The sequence below is a fragment of the Rhinopithecus roxellana genome, chromosome 12, assembly GCF_007565055.1.
Source record: "Rhinopithecus roxellana isolate Shanxi Qingling chromosome 12, ASM756505v1, whole genome shotgun sequence".
In the NCBI taxonomy this organism is placed as follows: domain Eukaryota; kingdom Metazoa; phylum Chordata; class Mammalia; order Primates; family Cercopithecidae; genus Rhinopithecus; species Rhinopithecus roxellana.
Window position 1 is genome coordinate 22174042 of NC_044560.1, and position 18917 is coordinate 22192958.

General features: G+C 52.3%; 1 protein-coding gene across 2 annotated transcripts in view; it reads right to left on the reverse strand.

The window, feature by feature from the left end:
• DFFB (DNA fragmentation factor subunit beta) overlaps positions 1–18833 on the reverse strand; it is a 30167-nt gene extending 11334 nt beyond the window's left edge. Inside the window, exons 1-5 of one of the 2 annotated variants that reach the window (XM_010361898.2) lie at positions 18508–18833; positions 17381–17507; positions 8183–8371; positions 3421–3500; positions 1673–1843 (exon numbers count right to left, since the gene is read on the reverse strand). In XM_010361898.2, coding sequence (XP_010360200.1) covers positions 1673–1843; positions 3421–3500; positions 8183–8371; positions 17381–17507; positions 18508–18621 — 681 coding nt within the window. In that variant the 5' untranslated portion in view covers positions 18622–18833. Of the gene's footprint in view, positions 1–1672; positions 1844–3420; positions 3501–8182; positions 8372–8547; positions 9168–17380; positions 17508–18507 lie in introns of those variants that run through there. The other variant, XM_010361906.2, reaches the window with a different exon arrangement.
• Between the last annotated feature and the right edge of the window lie 84 nt (positions 18834–18917).

The following is an 18917-nucleotide window of genomic DNA, read 5'->3' on the forward strand; positions in this document are numbered from 1 at the left end:
TGGCCAACATGGGGAAACCCCATCTCCACTAAAAAATACAAAAATTAGCCGGGCGTGGTGGCGAGCACCTGTAATCCCAGCTACTTGGGAGGCTGAGGCAGGAGAATCACTTGAACCTGGGAGGCAGAGACAGACTCGTCTCAAAGAAAAAAAAAAAAAAGAGTTCTGCCTTTGGAATCAGATCCTTCTTTTTCCCTCATTACCCCTAACAATATGTTCTGAGTTCCCAAAGAGGATAAGGTAGTTATTGTCACTGTTACCCCTGTGGTCACCCACCAGCACCCCCACCTCATGGGAAGTGAAGCCAGGAAGGTACTGACTTGGCAGGGCAGGGCCAGCATGTGAGAAGCAAGGGCCCAGGCCCTAGAAGCTCCCTTTCCAGCCACTCCGCGCAGCTTCCGGATGTTTCCCTGTGATCCCAATGCAGAGGCAGGGCTGCCTCACTGGAGATGCCATGGCCACGGCTTCCGTCTTCCCTGTGGTCCGTAGCCCAGCACTCAGCACACTCATTTGTGCACAGACATCTGCAGAGCATGTGCCCGGAGCCCAGTGCCCAGCTGCACTCTGTGCCCCCATCACCCTGGGGACTCGCAGCCTCCCCAGCAGAGCCCACTGCTTCCCACTGCCATTTCGGGGACACCTGGTCCCTCCCAGCCCACTCTTGCGCCCCCAGCTATCAGTCAACCCGCTTTAGAGACCCACCGCCTCCCTGGGGCCGCTCCTGACTAGCCCTCACACCCAGGACGCTGGCCGCGGCTCCTGCGGCCCCACGGCCTCATCTGCCTCACTCTTTTACGTGTCTTTCACCTTCCACTGTGCAGGACTCGCCCTGCCGTCAGGGATGAAGCGTTTTTCATCTGTGTGTCCCAACCCCTCCCACCGTGCCAGGCACAAAGTAAGTACTCAGTGAGTGACCAGCAAGCGCACTGCAAAGTCTAAATGTTAAGCTAACTTGGAAGAAGTGTTTTTATGGTCAGAGCCCATCACCCCAGAAGATCTGCCTGGCAGGAGCAGCAAGGAGCCTTGTCCCATGGGAAGAAGCCACTGGAGGCCGTGCCCACCACCTGGCCCCTGCTGCTGGACCCACTGAGTGGCACTTGGAAGATCACAGGCATCAGTGGGCCTTACCGGGAATGCAACTGCAGTGTGCAAACACCAAGAGGCGCCTCAAGTTGCTCCCCACCCCATGGGACGGAGAGGGGTGTGCCCAGGACTCGCCAGAGACACAGATGCATCGCCACTAAAGGCCAGACCACGCCTAGCGTGGTGCAGAAGGGACACCTGGGAAGGCAGTGGGGGAGCGTGGGCCTGATCTCAGCTTCCAGCTTCCAGAACTGTGAGCAGTCACTAGCTGCCGTTCCAGCCTCCCCAGCCGGGGTCATCTGTGATGGCAGCCGGGGCTGACTGAGACACCGCCCAGCCCTACCGAGACAAGCCCTGGGGCGGGGCCCTGCAGCCTTCTGCAAGCTCCCCAGGGACTCCTGTGTGCACTGCAGCTTCAGAGGCACTGGCTGAGACACTGCTACCCTCCATGGGAATGTGAGGGCTGCACCTCTTCACAAGGCTTTGCCCAGGCAGGCCAAGGGCTGAAGGTCCCCACCCACATCGCCCCAGGTGGGCTGCACTCCACAGGCCAGTCGCGTGGCCCCAGGATAAAGGGCACACAGCTCACCTGGCAGGAGAACCAGCCTTCCGGTGTACAGAGACGGCCGCCGCCCTTGGCTCCTCTGTCGAAGTAGCTGCCATTGTACTGCACAGACCGGAGCTTCTGGCACATGGAGCTGAGGACCCGAAGGAATTCCTCCTGAGCCTCCGCACCCACCAAGGAGGGGTAGGAGCTCACCTGGAGGAACCAAAGAACATCGCTAAGCCTGGTGCACAGTGCCCCAAAACCGGCACTGAGTCTCGATCCATCCCACTCCAAGGCCTTCTAAGACCCTGCCCAAGCCCAGTCCTGTGGTCAGAGGGTCTGAGTTCACATGGCCTCTCAGCCACTGCTGGGCTGTCCCACCCTGGGAGACTCTGACCTAACCTGTGAAATAGAGGGAACCACGCCAGCCCCCAGGCTGGGTGAGACGTAGATGAGATAACGGGCTGGGTGTGGTGGCTCACATTTGTAATTCCCGCACTCTGGGAGGCCAAGGTGGGCGGATCACTTGAGGTCAGGATTTTGAGACCAGCCTGACCAACGTGGTGAAACCCCGTTTCTACTAGGAATACAAAAAATTAGCGGGGCATGGTGGCACATGCCTGTAATCCCAGCTACTTGGGAGGCTGAGGTAGAAGGATCGCTTGAACCTGGAAGGCAGAGGTTGCAGTGAGCTGAGATTGCATCACTGTACTCCAGCCTGAGCAACAGAGTGAGACTCCGTCTCAAAAAAGAAGATGAGCTAACAAAGTCAGGCAGGCACAGCCGTCCCACCCTGGTCAGGCGGGGAGTGGTGCACGGAAGCGCCTGGTCATTGCACTTGCAATGAAGAGTATCAGGATCAGTTAGCTCCGCTACAGGGAGCAGGCTGGGAAATGCTCAGGAACATGGCCAGTCGCCAGGACCTCGAGGAGATGCAGACAAACATAGGGAGTGCAGAGCAGCATTAGAAATTGTGCCACAGAGAGGGGTGGACTGAAGGCGCAGGGGCCGACCACACAGGGCAGCACTGGGACAGGACGCCCATTGCAGGGGCCTCCACAGCACCCTCCTCGTGCTAATGATGCAGCGTGGTATGGTGTGGCATGACAGGGTGTGGAGTGGCATGGTGTGGCATGACAGGGTGTGGCGTGGCATGGTGTGGCATGATGGGGTGTGGCGTGGCATGGTGTGACATGACGGGGTGTGGCATGACGGGGTGTGATCTGGTGTGGTGTGGTATGGGGTAGTGTGGCGTGTCATGCTATGTGATGAGGAAATCCACATTCAGATGGGGTGGATGGAAATGAGGGCAGAGCTGACTCCACCTTTGGGAGGGAGGAGGGAGAGGCGGAGAGGTTTGCAGACCAAGGATGGGCTCATGAGAAGGGCCTCAGCTCCCTGCTAGCGCCTGCTGACCTTGGTCACAGTTGGGCAAATGACAACTCAGGCTCTGGGCATCCTCTCCCCGTCTGCCCTGACGCTTGCCACTGCTGCCCAGGAAGAAGCCTCATGGGGGAGGAGGGGAGGCAGGCAGGAGCCACCACCGCCCCGCTCCCCAACCCCAGTGACCTCAAACACAGTTAAAAAGGTCCAGTGGGTGCTCACCCCCATGAAGGGGGAGGCACAGGGTCCATGCACTAGCTTCCCTCACCAGAGCAGCCCCACCAGATCCACACAAGCACAGAGTGTGGTCCTACCAACTGCCCATTGTGAGGACCACAAGCTTCCAGAGCCCACAGAGCTTGGCTTAAAAAACGCTACCAGCATTCCCGGCCTTCACACAGGCTCACCTCTCTCAGGTAACTCCGGATCCGGCTCTCACAGCTGTATCTCAGATAGCCAGACTTATTCTGAAATCGGGACTCCAAGCCTGCAAGGCAAATGAGAAGATCCCCAAGTCCACAGGGCAGGCCAAGGGCCTCTAGGTCTGTGTCCCACCCAGCTCAGGTGCCAAGCAGGGCAGAATATGAGCGTCATACTGCCTCAGCTTTTTGACCGGGTCTCGTTCTGTCCTCCAGGCTGGAGTACAGTGGCATGAACACAGCTTACTACAGCCTTGACCTCCTGGGCTCGGGGAATCCTCCTGCCTCAGACTCCCAAGTAGCTAGGACTACAGGCACGCACCACCACAGATAGCTAACTTTTTACATCTTTTTAGAGATGAGGTCTCACTTTGTTACCTAGGGTGATCTTGAACTCCAGGGCTCAAGCTGTCTTCCAGTCTCAGCCTCCCAAAGTGCTAGGATTATAGGCGTGAGCAACCACACTCAGCCAGATTGCATCCTCTTGAGAAGTATTCTGATGGTGACACAGACAGCGTCCCTGTTTGGTTTTTGTTTTTAGAAGCATCTCAAATATCACCAAGGAACTTCTGCCTGGCCCTCAAGCCCTCCTTTCCCAAAAAGGCTACAGTCTCTCAGCATTGCCTCTGATGGGCTTACAATGCCAGGCCAAAAGCTGGAAGCAACTCAAGTGTCAGGGAATAGAGAGAGTGTGGTGTGTACGTGCAGTGGAGTGAATAGACGGAGCGTGGTATGTACATGCAGTGGAGTGAATAGACGGAGCGTGGTATGTACGTGCAGTGGAGTGAATAGACGGAGCGTGGTATGTATGTGCAGTGAATAGACGGAGTGTGGTATGTACGTGCAGTGAATAGTCGGAGCGTGGTATGTACGTGCAGTGGAGTGAATAGACGGAGCGTGGTATGTATGTGCAGTGAATAGACGGAGCGTGGTATGTACGTACAGTGAATAGTCGGAGCGTGGTATGTACGTGCAGTGGAGTGAATAGACGGAGCGTGGTATGTACGTGCAGTGGAGTGAATAGACGGAGCGTGGTATGTACGTGCAGTGGAGTGAATAGACGGAGCGTGGTATGTACGTGCCGTGAATAGACGGAGCGTGTTATGTACGTGCCGTGGAGTGAATAGACAGAGCGGAGCGTGGTATGTACGTGCAGTGGAGTGAATAGACAGAGCATGGTATGTACGTGCAGTGGAGTGAATAGAGAGAGCATGGTATGTACGTGCAGTGGAGTGAATAGACAGAGCGTGGTATGTACGTGCAGTGGAGTGAATAGACGGAGCGTGGTATGTACGTGCAGTGGAGTGAATAGACGGAGCGTGGTATGTACGTGCAGTGGAGTGAATAGACGGAGCGTGGTATGTACGTGCCGTGGAGTGAATAGACAGAGCGGAGCGTGGTATGTACGTGCAGTGGAGTGAATAGACAGAGCGTGGTATGTACGTGCAGTGGAGTGAATAGAGAGAGCATGGTATGTACGTGCAGTGGAGTGAATAGACGGAGCATGGTATGTACGTGCAGTGGAGTGAATAGAGAGAGCATGGTATGTACGTGCAGTGGAGTGAATAGACAGAGCGTGGTATGTACGTGCAGTGGAGTGAATAGACGGAGCGTGGTATGTACGTGCAGTGGAGTGAATAGACGGAGCGTGGTATGTACGTGCAGTGGAGTGAATAGACGGAGCGTGGTATGTACGTGCAGTGGAGTGAATAGACGGAGCGTGGTATGTACGTGCAGTGGAGTGAATAGACGGAGCGTGGTATGTACGTGCAGTGGAGTGAATAGACGGAGCGTGGTGTGTACGTGCCGTGGAGTGAATAGACGGAGCGTGGTGTGTACGTGCAGTGGAGTGAATAGACGGAGCGTGGTATGTACGTGCAGTGAATAGACGGAGCGTGGTATGTACGTGCAGTGAATAGACGGAGTGTGGTATGTACATGCAGTGGAGTGAATAGACGGAGCGTGGTATGTACGTGCAGTGGAGTGAATAGAAGGAGCGTGGTATGTACGTGCAGTGAATAGACGGAGCGTGGTATGTACGTGCAGTGAATAGACGGAGCGTGGTATGTACGTGCAGTGAATAGACGGAGCGTGGTATGTACATGCAGTGGAGTGAATAGATGGAGCGTGGTATGTACGTGCAGTGAATAGACGGAGCGTGGTATGTACGTGCAGTGAATAGACGGAGCGTGGTATGTACGTGCAGTGGAGTGAATAGACGGAGCGTGGTATGTACGTGCAGTGGAGTGAATAGATGGAGCGTGGTATGTACATGCAGTGAATAGACGGAGCGTGGTATGTACATGCAGTGGAGTGAATAGACGGAGCGTGGTATGTACGTGCCGTGGAGTGAATAGACGGAGCGTGGTATGTACGTGCAGTGGAGTGAATAGACGGAGCGTGGTATGTACGTGCAGTGGAGTGAATAGACGGAGTGTGGTATGTACGTGCAGTGGAGTGAATAGACGGAGCGTGGTATGTACGTGCCGTGGAGTGAATAGACGGAGCGTGGTATGTACGTGCAGTGGAGTGAATAGACAGAGTGTGGTATGTACGTGCCGTGGAGTGAATAGATGGAGTGTGGTATGTACGTGGAACGGAGTGAATAGATGGAGCATGGTATGTACACGCAGTGGAGTGAATAGACAGAGTGTGGTATGTATGTGCCGTGGAGTGAATAGACAGAGCGTGGTATGTACGTGCAGTGGAGTGAATAGACAAGAGTGTGGTGTGTACACACAGTGGAGTGAATAGACAGAGCAGGGCATGTACGTGCAGTGGAGTGAATAGACGGAGCGGGGTATGTACATGCAGTGGAGTGAATAGACGGAGCGGGGTATGTACATGCAGTGGAGTGAATAGACGAAGAGGGGTATGTATGTGCAGTGAAGTGAATATACAGAGCGTGGTATGTACGTGCAGTGGAGGGAATAGAGAGAGTGTGGTATGTACGTGCAGTGGAGTGAATAGACGGAGCGGGGTATGTACATGCAGTGGAGTGAATAGACGGAGCGGGGTATGTATGTGCAGTGGAGTGAATAGACAGAGCATGGTATGTATGTGCAGTGGAGTGAATAGAAAGAGTGTGGTATGTACACGCAGTGGAGTGAATAGATGGAGTGGGGTATGTACGTGCAGTGGAGTGAATAGACGGAGCGGGGTATGTACGTGCGGTGAAGTGAATATACAGAGCGTGGTATGTACGTGCAGTGGAAGGAATAGAGAGAGTGTGGTATGTACATGCAGTGGAGTGAATAGATGGAGAGGGGTATGTATGTGCAGTGGAGTGAATAGACAGAGCATGGTATGTACGTGCAGTGGAGTGAATAGAAAGAGTGTGGTATGTACGTGCAGTGGAGGGAATAGACAGAGCAGGGTATGTACGTGCAGTGGAGTGAGTAGAGAGAGTGTGGTATGTACACGCAGTGGAGTGCATAGATGGAGCAGGGTATGTACGTGCAGTGCAGTGAATAGAGTGTGGTATGTACGTGCAGTGGAGTGAATAGAGACAGTGTGGTATGTACACACAGTGGAGTGAATAGACAGAGTGTGGTATGTACATGCAGTGGAGTGAATAGAGGGTATGGACATGCAGTGGAGTGAATGGACAGAGCAGGGTATGTACATGCAGTGGAGGGAATAGAGAGAGTGTGGTATGTACATGCAGTGGAGTGAATAGACGGAGCAGGGTATGTATGTGCAGTGAATAGACGGAGCGTGGTATGTACGTGCAGTGGAGTGAATAGACGGAGTGTGGTATGTACACACAGTGGAGTGTCATTTGGCCTTAAAAAGAAGGAAATTTTGATATATTCTACGATATGGAGGAACCTTGAGGACACTGTGCTAAGTGCAATGAGTCAGTTACAAAAGGACAAATACTATGTGACTCCATTCATATGAGGTCCCTAGAGTCATCAAATCAGAGAGACAGAAACCAGAACGGTGGTTGCCAGGGGCTGGAGGAGGGGGAATGGAGAGTGAATATAATGGGGACACAGGTTCAGCTTTGCAAGGTGGAAGGAGTTCTGGAGATGACGGTGGGGATGGCCACACATGTGACTGTACCTAATGCCAATGACCTGTGCACTAAAAAATGGTTGAGATGGTAAATTTTATGTCATATGTACTTTATCACAATTTTTAAAATAATTATAATAGGCCAGGCATAGTAGCTCACGCCTGTAATCCTAGCACTTTGGGAGGCCGAGGTCAGAAGTTCAAGACCAGCCTGGCCAACATGGTGAAACCTCATCTGTACTAAAAATAAGCCAGGCGTGGTGGCACGTGCCTTAATCCCAGCTACTCTGGAGGCTGAGGCAGGAGAATCGCTTGAACCAGGGAGGCAGAGGTTGCAGTAAGCCAAGATCACGCCACTGCACTCCAGCCTGGGTGACAGAGCGAGACTCCATCTCAAAAAATAAAATAAAAAGAATAAAAAGTCCCATCTGAGCACTGCCCTGGACTCTGGCCCCACGTGAGTCCTTGCTGGGTGCCTTTCCCACCAGGCTGGAAAATGAGCACATTTTCTTCAGAGTCCCCCACCTCAACCCACAAGGGTATAGGCCAGACCTTCATTGGGGGCTTTTTGGAACCCAACTTCTCCTGGCACCTTAGGCTCTGAAAAAGCCTTTCCCCTGCCAGCTGCAGCCTCCACGCACCTTCCAATCACGCAGGTCCTCCGCCTAGGTGCAGCCCCCACGCACCTTCAAACCACATGGGTCCTCCGCCCGGTGCAGCCCCTACGCACCTTCAAACCACGGTGGGTCCTCAGCCCGGGTCTCGGCCGCGATGTTCTGGCTGACATTGTGCAGGAGGTCGGCCAGCAGCCTCTGCCTCTGCGGGGCCTGCTCATCACACAGCAGCTGCTGGGCGGCCTGGACAAGCCCCGCGTGCGGCTCGTGAAATGCACTGAGGAAGCGCCCGATGTCACTCACATCTGCCACCAACGGGACAAACAAAAAGGTGCCAGTCCAGCAGAAGACACGTCCTGCCCCGGTCACAAGAAGAGCCTCCGACCGCATCTGCCCCCATTCCCCAGGGCCTGGCAATCACCAGGACTCAGACTCCCGGGTCTTTGTCCTTGCCCTGACACCAGCAGCTGGGGACACATACCAGGGCAGCATGAGGACAGAGAAGCGGCGGGGTGTGCTTTAGAAGACAGATGAAAGCGCACTGAGAGACGAGACGGCTGCTTTCCCATTTGGCCTCCTCCCTCCAAACCACGCCGCCCCTTCTTTGGCTCTTCCTGGAGACCTTGCTTTCAGACCCTTCCAATCACTTTTCCTGCTCTCTCCTGGAGTCTTTTCACAACTCCCTGAAGCAGCGAGCTCTCCAGGCAGGCTCTTAATAGGGAGTCAAAGCAAATTCTACCCAGGACCTTAACAAAATGTGAGCAAAGAGAATTCAGTAACATGCAGAAAGAAGTACCACCGCAGCCAAGTGGGAAGGCAAGGCTGGCTCGCGCCTGAAAATCCATCAGTGCGATCCACCATGTAGAGAAAAGCCTCACGGTGACATCAGCAGGTCAGAGGAAGACAGGAGGACGTGCTGGAGAGTGAGGACTTGGCGGAAGCCCTCAGACCGAACATCAAAAGCACTGCCTAAAAGAGAAAGTCCACACACTGAGCTTCCTCAAAACTAAAAACTCGGCCGGGTGCGGTGGCTCAAGCCTGTAATCCCAGCACTTTGGGAGGCCGAGACGGGCGGATCGCGAGGTCGGGAGATGGAGACCATCCTGGCTAACACGGTGAAACCCCGTCTCTACTAAAAATACAAAAAACTAGCCGGGCGAGGTGGCGGCGCCTGTAGTCCAAGCTACCTGGGAGGCTGAGGCAGGAGAATGGCGTAAACCCGGGAGGCGGAGCTTGCAGTGAGCTGAGATCCGGCCACTGAACTCCAGCCTGGGCGACAGAGCGAGACTCCGTCTCAAAAAAAAAAAAAAAAAAAAAAAACTAAAAACTCTTACTCTGCAAAAAAAATGCTCTTAAGAGAATGAAAAGACAAGCCACAGGGTAAATATTGCGAACCCCATGTCTGACAAAGCACTCCTGTCCAGGTATTGTAGGGGCGGGGGAAGGTGACTTTCAAAACTCAACAGTAAAAAAAAAAATAAATAAACGATCCAATTAGAAAATGGACAAGAGACATGAAACACTTCACCAAGAAGAATCTACAGATGGCAAATAAGCACATAAAAAGATATTTAGGGCTGGGCACAGTGGCTCACGCCTATAATCACGGCACTTTCAGAGACCGAGGTGGAAGAATCACTTAAGGGCAGGAGTTTGAGACCAACCTGGCAACCAACACTTCATCTCTAAAAAAAAAAAACGCAAGCCCTCATCTCTAAAAAAAAATAATTAGCTGCGCATGGTGGTGCACACCTGTAGTCCCAGTTACTTGGGAGGCTGAGGTAGAAGGATTGCTTGAGCCCAGGAGTTTAGGGTTGCAGTGAGCCATGATTGCCACTGCACTCCAACCTGGGCAACAGAGCAAGACCCTGTCTCTATTTTTACAAAAGATATTCAGACAGTCAGCATTATTAGCCATTAGGGAAATGCACATTAAGGGCGCAACGAGACATCACCACACTGCAATCAGAATGGCTAAAATTGAAAGTAGCAACAGTGCCAAAAGCTGGCGAGGCTGCATAGAAACTGTGCAGTGGAAAGCTAAGATGGCCACTCTAGTATACAACTTGGCAGTTTCTTTTCTTTATTTTAAGTAGCTTTATTGAAATATCATCCACACTCCTTACAATTCACCCATTTAAAGTGTACAATTAAGAGGCCGGGCGCGGTGGCTCACGCCTGTAATCCTAGCACTTTCGGAGGCCGAGGCGGGCAGATCACAAGGTCAGAAGATCGCGACCATCCTGGCCAACATGGTGAAACCCTGTCTCTACTAAAAATACAAAAATTAGCCGGGTGTGGTGGTGCATGCCTGTAACCCCAGCTACTTGGGAGGCTGAGACAACAGAATCGCTTGAACCCGGGAGGTGGAGGTTGCGGTGAGCCGAGATCACTCCACTGTACTCCAGTCTGGCAACAGGGCAAGACTCTGTCTCAAAAAAATAAAGTGTACAATTCAATGGGTTTTATTATATTCCCAGAGTTGTGCAGCCACATCCATAGTCAATTTCAGAAGATTTTCACCACCTCAAAAAGAAACCTCATACTCTTTAGCTGCCAACCTCCCTCCCCTCCACCCTACCTCTAACCCTAAACAACCACTATCTATTTTCAATCTCTCTAACATCCCCGTTCTGGACGTTTCCTATGAATGGAACCCTACTGCATGTGCGGGCTTCTTGACTCGGCATGGTTTCAAGGCTCGGCCACACTGTGTTTCACTCCTCTTCGTGGTGAGTTATGTCATCATAGGGAGGTGCCACCCTTTGTTTAGCCATGTGTTTATCCTTGGAGACTTGGGTGCTTTCTGCCTTTTGGCCGTTATGAATAAAGCCACTGTAAACGCTCGTGGACGAGTTTTGGTGTGGGCGCGTTTTCCTTTCTCTTGGGTACATACCTAGGGGTGGAGCTGCTGGGTCATATGGCGATTCTGTGTAATTGTTTGAGACACTATTTTCCACTGCAGCTGCACCGTTTTCCCTTCCCACCGGCTGCACCTGAGGGTTCCAGCTGCTCCGCATCCTCGCCCACGCTGGTTGTTATCCAAGTGGGTGTGAAGTAGCATCTCTCGGTGGTTTTGATGTGCAGTTCCCTGATGACTGATGATCTCAAGCATCTTTCCATGTCCTTACCGACCACATGAATATCTTCCTTGGAGACATTTCTTTCTATTCAGAACCTCCGCCCATGTTTAACTGGGTTATCTTTTCACTATTAAGCTATAAGGATTCTTTATATATATATATATTTTTTTTTTTTTTTTTTTTTTTTTTTTTTGAGACGGAGTCTTGCTCTGTGGCCCAGGCTGGAGTACAGTGGCCAGATCTCAGCTCACTGCAAGCTCTGCCTCCCGGGTTTACACCACTCTCCTGCCTCAGCCTCCCTAGTAGCTGGGACTACAGGCGCCCACCATCACGCCCAGCTAGTTTTTTGTGTTTTTAGTAGAGACGGGGTTTCACCGTGTTAGCCAGGACGGTCTTGATCTCCTGACCTCGTGATCCGCCCGCCTCGGCCTCCCAAAGTGCTGGGATTACAGGCTTGAGCCACCGCGCCCAGCCAATTCTTCATATATTCTGATGCAAGTCCCTTATTAGATACACCACTGGCAACTATTTTCTCCTATTCTGTGGGCTGTCTTTTTTTTTTTTTTTTTTTTTTTTTTTGAGACAGAGTCTTGCTTTGTCGCCAGGGCAGGCTGGAGTGCGGTGGCGCAATCTCGGCTCACTGCAAGCTCCGCCTCCCGGGTTCACGCCATTCTCCTGCCTCAGCCTCCCGAGTAGCCGGGACTACAGGCACTGCCACCACGCCCGGCTAAATTTTTTGTATTTTTTGGTAGAGACGGGGTTTCACTGTATTAGCCAGGATGGTCTCCATCTCCTGGCCTCCTGATCCGCCCACCTTGGCCTCCCAGGGTGCTGGGATTACTGGCGTGAGCCGCCGCGCCCAGCCTGTGGGCTTTTAGCCTCCTTCATGGTGTCCTTTGAAGCAAGAGTTCTTAATTTTTCTTTTTTGTTTTTTGTTTTTTTTTTTTTTGAGATGGAGTCTCACTCTGTCGCCCAGGCTGGAGTGCAGTGGTGTGATCTTGGCACACTGCAGCCTCCGCCTCCTGGGTTCAAGCAATTCTCCTGCCTCAGCCTCCTGAGTAGCTGGAATTACAGGCGCCGCACCACGCCCGGCTAATTTTTGTATTTTTAGTAGAGACGGGGTTTCACCACGTTGGCCAGGATGGTCTCAACTCCTGATCTCAAGTGATCTGCCCGTCTCGGCCTCCCAAAGTGCTGGAATTACAGGCGTGAGGGACTGTGCCCATCCCAAAGTTCTTAATGTTGATGAAGCCCAATTTATCTGTTCTTTCTTCTGCTGCTCATGTTTTTGGTGTCAAATCTAAGAATCCTTTGCCAAATCCAAAGTGATGAGGACTTATCCCTATGTTTTCTTCTAAGGGCTTTATATTTTTAACTTTTACATTGAGGTCTTTCATTTATTTTACTTTTTGTATAAAGTACCAGCTAAGGCTCCAACTTCATTCTTTTGTATGTAAATATGCAGTTGTCCCAGCACCATTTGTTGAAGATACTACTCTTCCCCCTCCATTGAATGGTCCTGGTATCCTGACCATAGATACATAGATTTCTGAGTGCTCTATTCTGTTCCATTGATCTATATGTCTGTCCTCGTGCCAGTGCCAGTCTTGATTACTGCAGCTTCGTACTAAGTTTTGAAATCAGGACATGTGGGTCCTCCTCCTATGTTATTTTTACCGGTTGTTTTTGGCTATTCTGGGTCTCTTGCAGTTCCATATGAACTATGGATTAGAATCAGCATGTCAGTTTCTACAATGAAACCAGGTGGAATTTGCATAGGGATTGTGTTGAATTTGTAGGTCAATTTGGGGAGTCCCCCCATCTTAACAATGTTAAGTTTTCCAATCCATGAACATGGGATGTCAATCCATTTATTCAAAACTTTAATTTCTTTCAACAACATTTGGCAGTTTTCAGAATATAAGTATTACAATTTTTTGTTACACTTATAAGTATTTTATTCTTTCCGATGCCAATGTAAATGGGATTATTATCTGCTTCATTTTCAGATTGTTCATTGTAACTGTATTTCTATATTTGCATATTGATCTTATATCTTTCAACCTTGCTATACTTGATGATTAGTTCTAATAGGTTTTTAGTGGATTCCTTAGGCTTTTCTACATACAAGTGCATATGATCTGCAAATAGAGATGGCTTCACTTCTTCCTTTCCAATCTAGATGCCTTTTATTTTTCTTGCCTAAATGTCCTGGCCAGACCCTGCAGTACCATGTTAAACAGAAGCAGCAGGAGTGGACATCCTTGTCTTCAGAAACTAAACACACACCACACAATGCAGCACTGCACGCTTGGGCATTCTCCCCAGAGGAATGAAAACCCACATCCCGCAAAAACCTGTCAAGAGGGCCAGATGCAGTGACTCACGCCCATAATCCCAACACTCTGGGAGGCCAAGGCAGGTCGATCGCTTGAGCCTAGGAGTTCAAGACCACCCTGAGCAACGTGACGAAGCCCTGTTTCTACAGAAAATACAAAAACTAGGCCGGGCGCGGTGGCTCAAGCCTGTAATCCCAGCACTTTGGGAGGCCGAGGCGGGCGGATCACGAGGTCAGGAGATCGAGACCATCCTGGCTAACACGATGAAACCCCGTCTCTACTAAAAATACAAAAAACTAGCCAGGCGAGGTGGCGGGCGCCTGTAGTTCCAGCTGCTCAGGAGGCTGAGGCAGGAGAATGGCATAAACCCGGGAGGTGGAGCTTGCAGTGAGCTGAGATCCAGCCACTGCACTCCAGCCCGGGCGACAGAGCAAGACTCTGTCTCAAAAAAAAAAAAGAAAAGAACAAGAAAATACAAAAACTAGTGGGGCATGGTGGTGCACCCCTGTAGTCCCAGCTACTCAGGGGCGGAGGTGGGAGGATCGCTTCAGCCCAGGAAGTGAAAGCTTCAGTGAGCTATGATTGCATCACTGCACTACAGCCTGGGCGACATGGTGAGACCCTGTCTCAAAAGAAAACAAGAAAGAAAAAAGAAAAACCTGTACATAATTGGCCAGAGCAGCTTTGTTTGTAATAGTTAAAAACTGGAAACAAACAAAATATCCTTCCACAGGCGAATGGCTGAACAAACTGTGGTAAAACCAAACCATGGAATACTATTCAGCAATGAAAAGGAACGGACTATAGATACATACAACTTAGATGCATCTCAGGAGGCTTATGTGGAGTAAAAAAGGCTTATCTTGGCCGGGCGCAGTGGCTCAAGCCTGTAATCCCAGCACTTTGGGAGGCCGAGACGGGCGGATCATGAGGTCAGGAGATCGAGACCATTCTGGCTAACACGGTGAAACCCCATCTCTACTAAAAAAAATACAAAAAATTAGCCGGGCGAGGTGGCGGGCGCCTGTAGTCCCAGCTACACAGGAGGCTGAGGCAGGAGAATGGCCTAAACCTGGGAGGCGGAGCTTGCAGTGAGCTGAGATCCGGCCACTGTACTCCAGCCTGGCGACAGATCAAGACTCCATCTCCGTCTCAAAAAAAAAAAAAAAAAAGGCTTATCTCAAAAGGTCACATACTTTATGATTCCACTTACCTAATATTCTTTTTTTTTTTTTTTTGAGACGGAATCTCGCCCTGTCACCCATGCTGAACTACAATGGGGCACTCTCAGCTCTCTGAAACCTCCACCTCCTGGGCTCAAGCGCTTCTCCTGCCTCAGCCTCCCGAGTAGCTGGGATTACAGGTGCCTGCCACCACGCCCAGCTAATTTTTGTATTTTTAGTAGAGATGGGGTTTCACTATGTTGCCCAGGCTGGTCTTGAACTCCTGATCTCAGGTGATCCACCCGCCTCAGCCTCCCAAAGTGCTAGGATTACAGGTGTGAGCCACCGTGCCCAGTCCCTAATATTCTTTAAATGGCATAATTATGGACATGGAGAACATATCAGCAGTTGCTATGGGCTAGGGATTGGTGGTGGGCAGAGGTAGGCAGGATTATAAAGGGGAGAACCTTGAGTCATGGATGGGAGAGGTCTGTACCTTGACCCTGACACTGGTCACAGGAATCTGCATGGGGAGAAATGATAGAACAACAGGCACATTGCACTAGTGTCAGTGTTCCTGTTTTGATATTGTACCACAGTTGTATCTGATGTCCCCTTTGAGGGAAAGGGTAGAGGTACATGGGACCTTCCTATCTGTGCAACTTCCTGGGAATCCGTCATTATTTATAAATAAGCAGTTTAGGCCAGGCACGGTGGCTCACACCTGTAATCCCAGCACTTTAGGAGGCCAAGGTAGGGGGACAGCTTGAGCCCAGAATTGTGAGACAATCCTGGGCAACATGGCGAAACCCTATCTCTACAAAAAATACAAAACAATTAGCCAGGCATGGTAGCGCATGTCTGTGGTCCCAGCTACTTGGGAGGCTAAGGCGAGAGGATCGCTTGAAACATGGAGGTTGAGGTTACAGTGAGCCATCACTGCACTCCAGCCTGGATGACAAAGTCTCAAATATATAAATAAAATAAATATTTTTTGGCCAGGCACAGTGGCTCATGCCTGTAATCCCAGCACTTTGGGAAGCCAAGGTAGGAGGACTTCTTGAGCCCAGGAGTTTGAGACCAGCCTGTGCAACAGAGCAAGACCCCATTTCAATGTTTTAATAAAAGAAAAGAAAAAAAAATTTTTTTAAGTCTAACGAGGAGGAGGACTAGTGGTCTCAGGGAAGAGGGGGGATAAAGCACCAAAGAAAGGAGGGACAGAGAGCCAGAGACAGGCAGAGAGAGCCAGAGACAGGCAGAGAGAGCCAGAGACAGACAAAGACAGAGACAGACAGAGGAGACACACAGGGACTGAGAGATGCGGGGAGGGACAGAAAGAGCAATGTGCTCTGCTCTCTTTCAACTATGCCCTGAAACGGGAAAGGAAGATAACATCCAAAGGTGAGGCATACCCTGAGCACACCCTGCCCAGCCCCCACCTCCCGCAGGGGCCACCCCAGGGGACATCACAGTGATACATTTTCTGGCTGCCTCCTCTAAAAGCACAAGGCCCAGTGGAAAAGGGGGCTTGCAACCTTGGAGCACACTCCAGAGGCGTCACCCCTCAATGCTGACAGCGGAGACCCCAACACTGCAGCCAGGGAGGTGGCCACATGGACGTTACTCTTCAGCTTCTCTCTTAATGCTCTTTAGGCCAAGGAGCCAGAGTTCCATCCCTCAGAGCAGCCATGTCCTTCCTGGGGTACCAGAAGCATCTCCTGGAGCCTAACCTCCTTTGTACAACACTGGCCGACCTTCCCAGGTAAAGGCACATGATGGTGTCTCCCACCCTAGTGGCCAAAAGCTCTCTTTTACGGGAGTCAAACAAGCGCAGACCTTGGCATTCAGGTGGTTCTGAAAGGCAGGACTTTGTGTTCTGAGGCTTCAATACAGATACCCATAAAGAACCACCTCTCAAAGCAACTGCCCCCAAACATGAGCCCTGAGGACAGCATCTCAGCAAACACCAACTGAGAACAATGTGAGGGCATCCCACAAACCACCACCCCGTCCTTCCAGAAGGGTGCTCAGCCCAGCAGAAAAGAAGGGTATCGGCCGGGCGCGGTGGTTCAAGCCTGTAATCCCAGCACTTTGGGAGGCTGAGACGGGCAGATCACGAGATCAGGAGATCGAGACCATCCTGGCTAACACGGTGAAACCCCGTCTCTAATAAAAAAAAAAAAAAAATACAAAAAACTAGCCGGGCGAGGTGGCGGGTGCCTGTAGTCCCAGCTACTCCGGAGGCCGAGGCAGGAGAATGGCCTAAACCCGGGAGGTAGAGCTTGCAGTGAGCTGAGATCCGGCCTCTGTACTCCAGCCTGGGCCACAGCGTGAGACTCTGTCTCAAAAAAAAAAAAAAAAAGAAAAGAAAAGAAGGGTATCTATTCCTGGCCCCACCTTCCCCATGAAACTGTGCAGGCCCCAACCCCAAAGCCCTCCCTCTGCTCTTGGGAATTGCTAGGACACCTCAAATGAATGTAAATGAAATTACAAGATTTTTTGAAGAAAAAGACAACCAACCGAACAGCTGAGTTCATGAACCAGAGGACTGAGGACTCTGCCACCTAAGCGATGCTAACCGGTTCTGACTCCAGAGGGCTTCCTCCTTGAGACCTGAGAGGTCACAGTAAGGGGGACCCTTCCCCACCCTGATGGACACCCAGAGCTAAGCCCCCAGGACCTCCGAGAGTGCCAGCTTCCCGCCCACCTCCAAGGTCCTTGCCACTCACAGCCCTGCCAGGCCTGGCCCGAGGTGAGCAGCACCAGCTCGGCGTTGTCGGGAACGCTGGGGAAGTAGTCTTCGGTCAGCTCCGTGCCATCCTCGTACAGGCACAGCCGGGAACCGCGCTCCGGGAGCTGCAGGGGCGGGAGAGGCCACAGGAGGAGGAAGGGTCTCAAGCCGAGGGCTTTTCATCTGCAGGCCTCACAAACGACCAGAATGAGCTGTGTTTAAAGAAGCAGGCTCAGGCTGCTGCCTGTATACCACAACCGCAACAACGCCCAGGCAAGGATGCGGTGGCGGGAGCAAGGGCGCCTGACTGCGAGCCGTTCTAAAATACGAAGAGTCAGGAAAAACATAGAACAGGTGGCGACTGCTGGCTCTGCAGGATTCACCCTTTTAAAATGAGCTTCTGAGGGTACTTCAAATAGAGCCTGTCTTTGACAGCGCCGCCTCTTTGCTGCCAGGAGCTGAACACCACCACCCCCAGCACACAGCTGCCAGGGCGGTGCCGGCACACGAAGGAGAACGGTTCGTTGCCTCTGTGCACAAGTGTGGCCGGCACGTGGCACTGTTAATTTGTTGGAGTCTGGTTCCCTGTTACTCTGCACTGGTCAGTTTTAGGCATTTTATGGCAACTCCCACCCAACCCGCACCGACCCCGGCAAAGCACATCTGGTAACCCTAGTACTGGTCCAAAAAAGAAAGCCACCCTGGAATAAGGTGACGATTGCAATCCCCAGCTGCGAGGGCTGGAAGGGCCTGCAGAGCCCACCCAGCCAAGGCTTTCATTTTACGCAAGGGGAAGCTGAGGCCGGACAGGCAGAGCAGCCGTGACCCCGCGTGCCAGCACCTGGCACTCAACCCGGGTTTCCTAGCTCTGATGCAGGGCTGTCCTGCCCGAGCGGTGGGAAGAGGGAAGGGGTGATCCAGGTCGCCCCCCAAGCTCCCTGCGCTCTGAAGCCAGGCTCAGGAACCCCAGGCTGCGGGGGCCCGGGGGCCTAGTGGCTGAGGCGCACGAAAACTACCCGCCCTGGGCGCCGCCCGCACCCTCCGTTTTGGAAGAGGAAAAGCGGCACCTCCTATTCTCCCCACACACCTCCCCGGCCGGCCGTCCCCGCCCAGCCCGGCGGGCACCTGGAAGCGGAGACAGCCCTTGCGCAGCACCTCCTGGCAGCTCCGGCCAGCCACGCCGAACTTCCTCGGGCTGCGCAGGGCCCGCAGCTTCACGCTCTTGGGCTTCTGGAGCATTGCAGATGTGCTCAAGGCCTCTGGGTCCCGCAGGCGGCGGCACCCGCTGGCTGGCTGCTCAGATCCGTCCTCGCCCTGGCCGCAGGGGTCTGCACCTGGTGAGCTCTGCAAGCTGGCACAGGCCGGGCGCCGATCCCGGAAACTACATTACCCAGAAGGCCTGGGAAAAGGGAGGCCCGACGTGGTCTTGTGCGCAGGCGTCGCCCCACGGATCCTACATTACCTTACCCAGAAGGCTCGGGAGAGCAAAGGCGCGACACCACCTGCTGTGCCCCAGGTGCCGCGGCCCCGGAAAC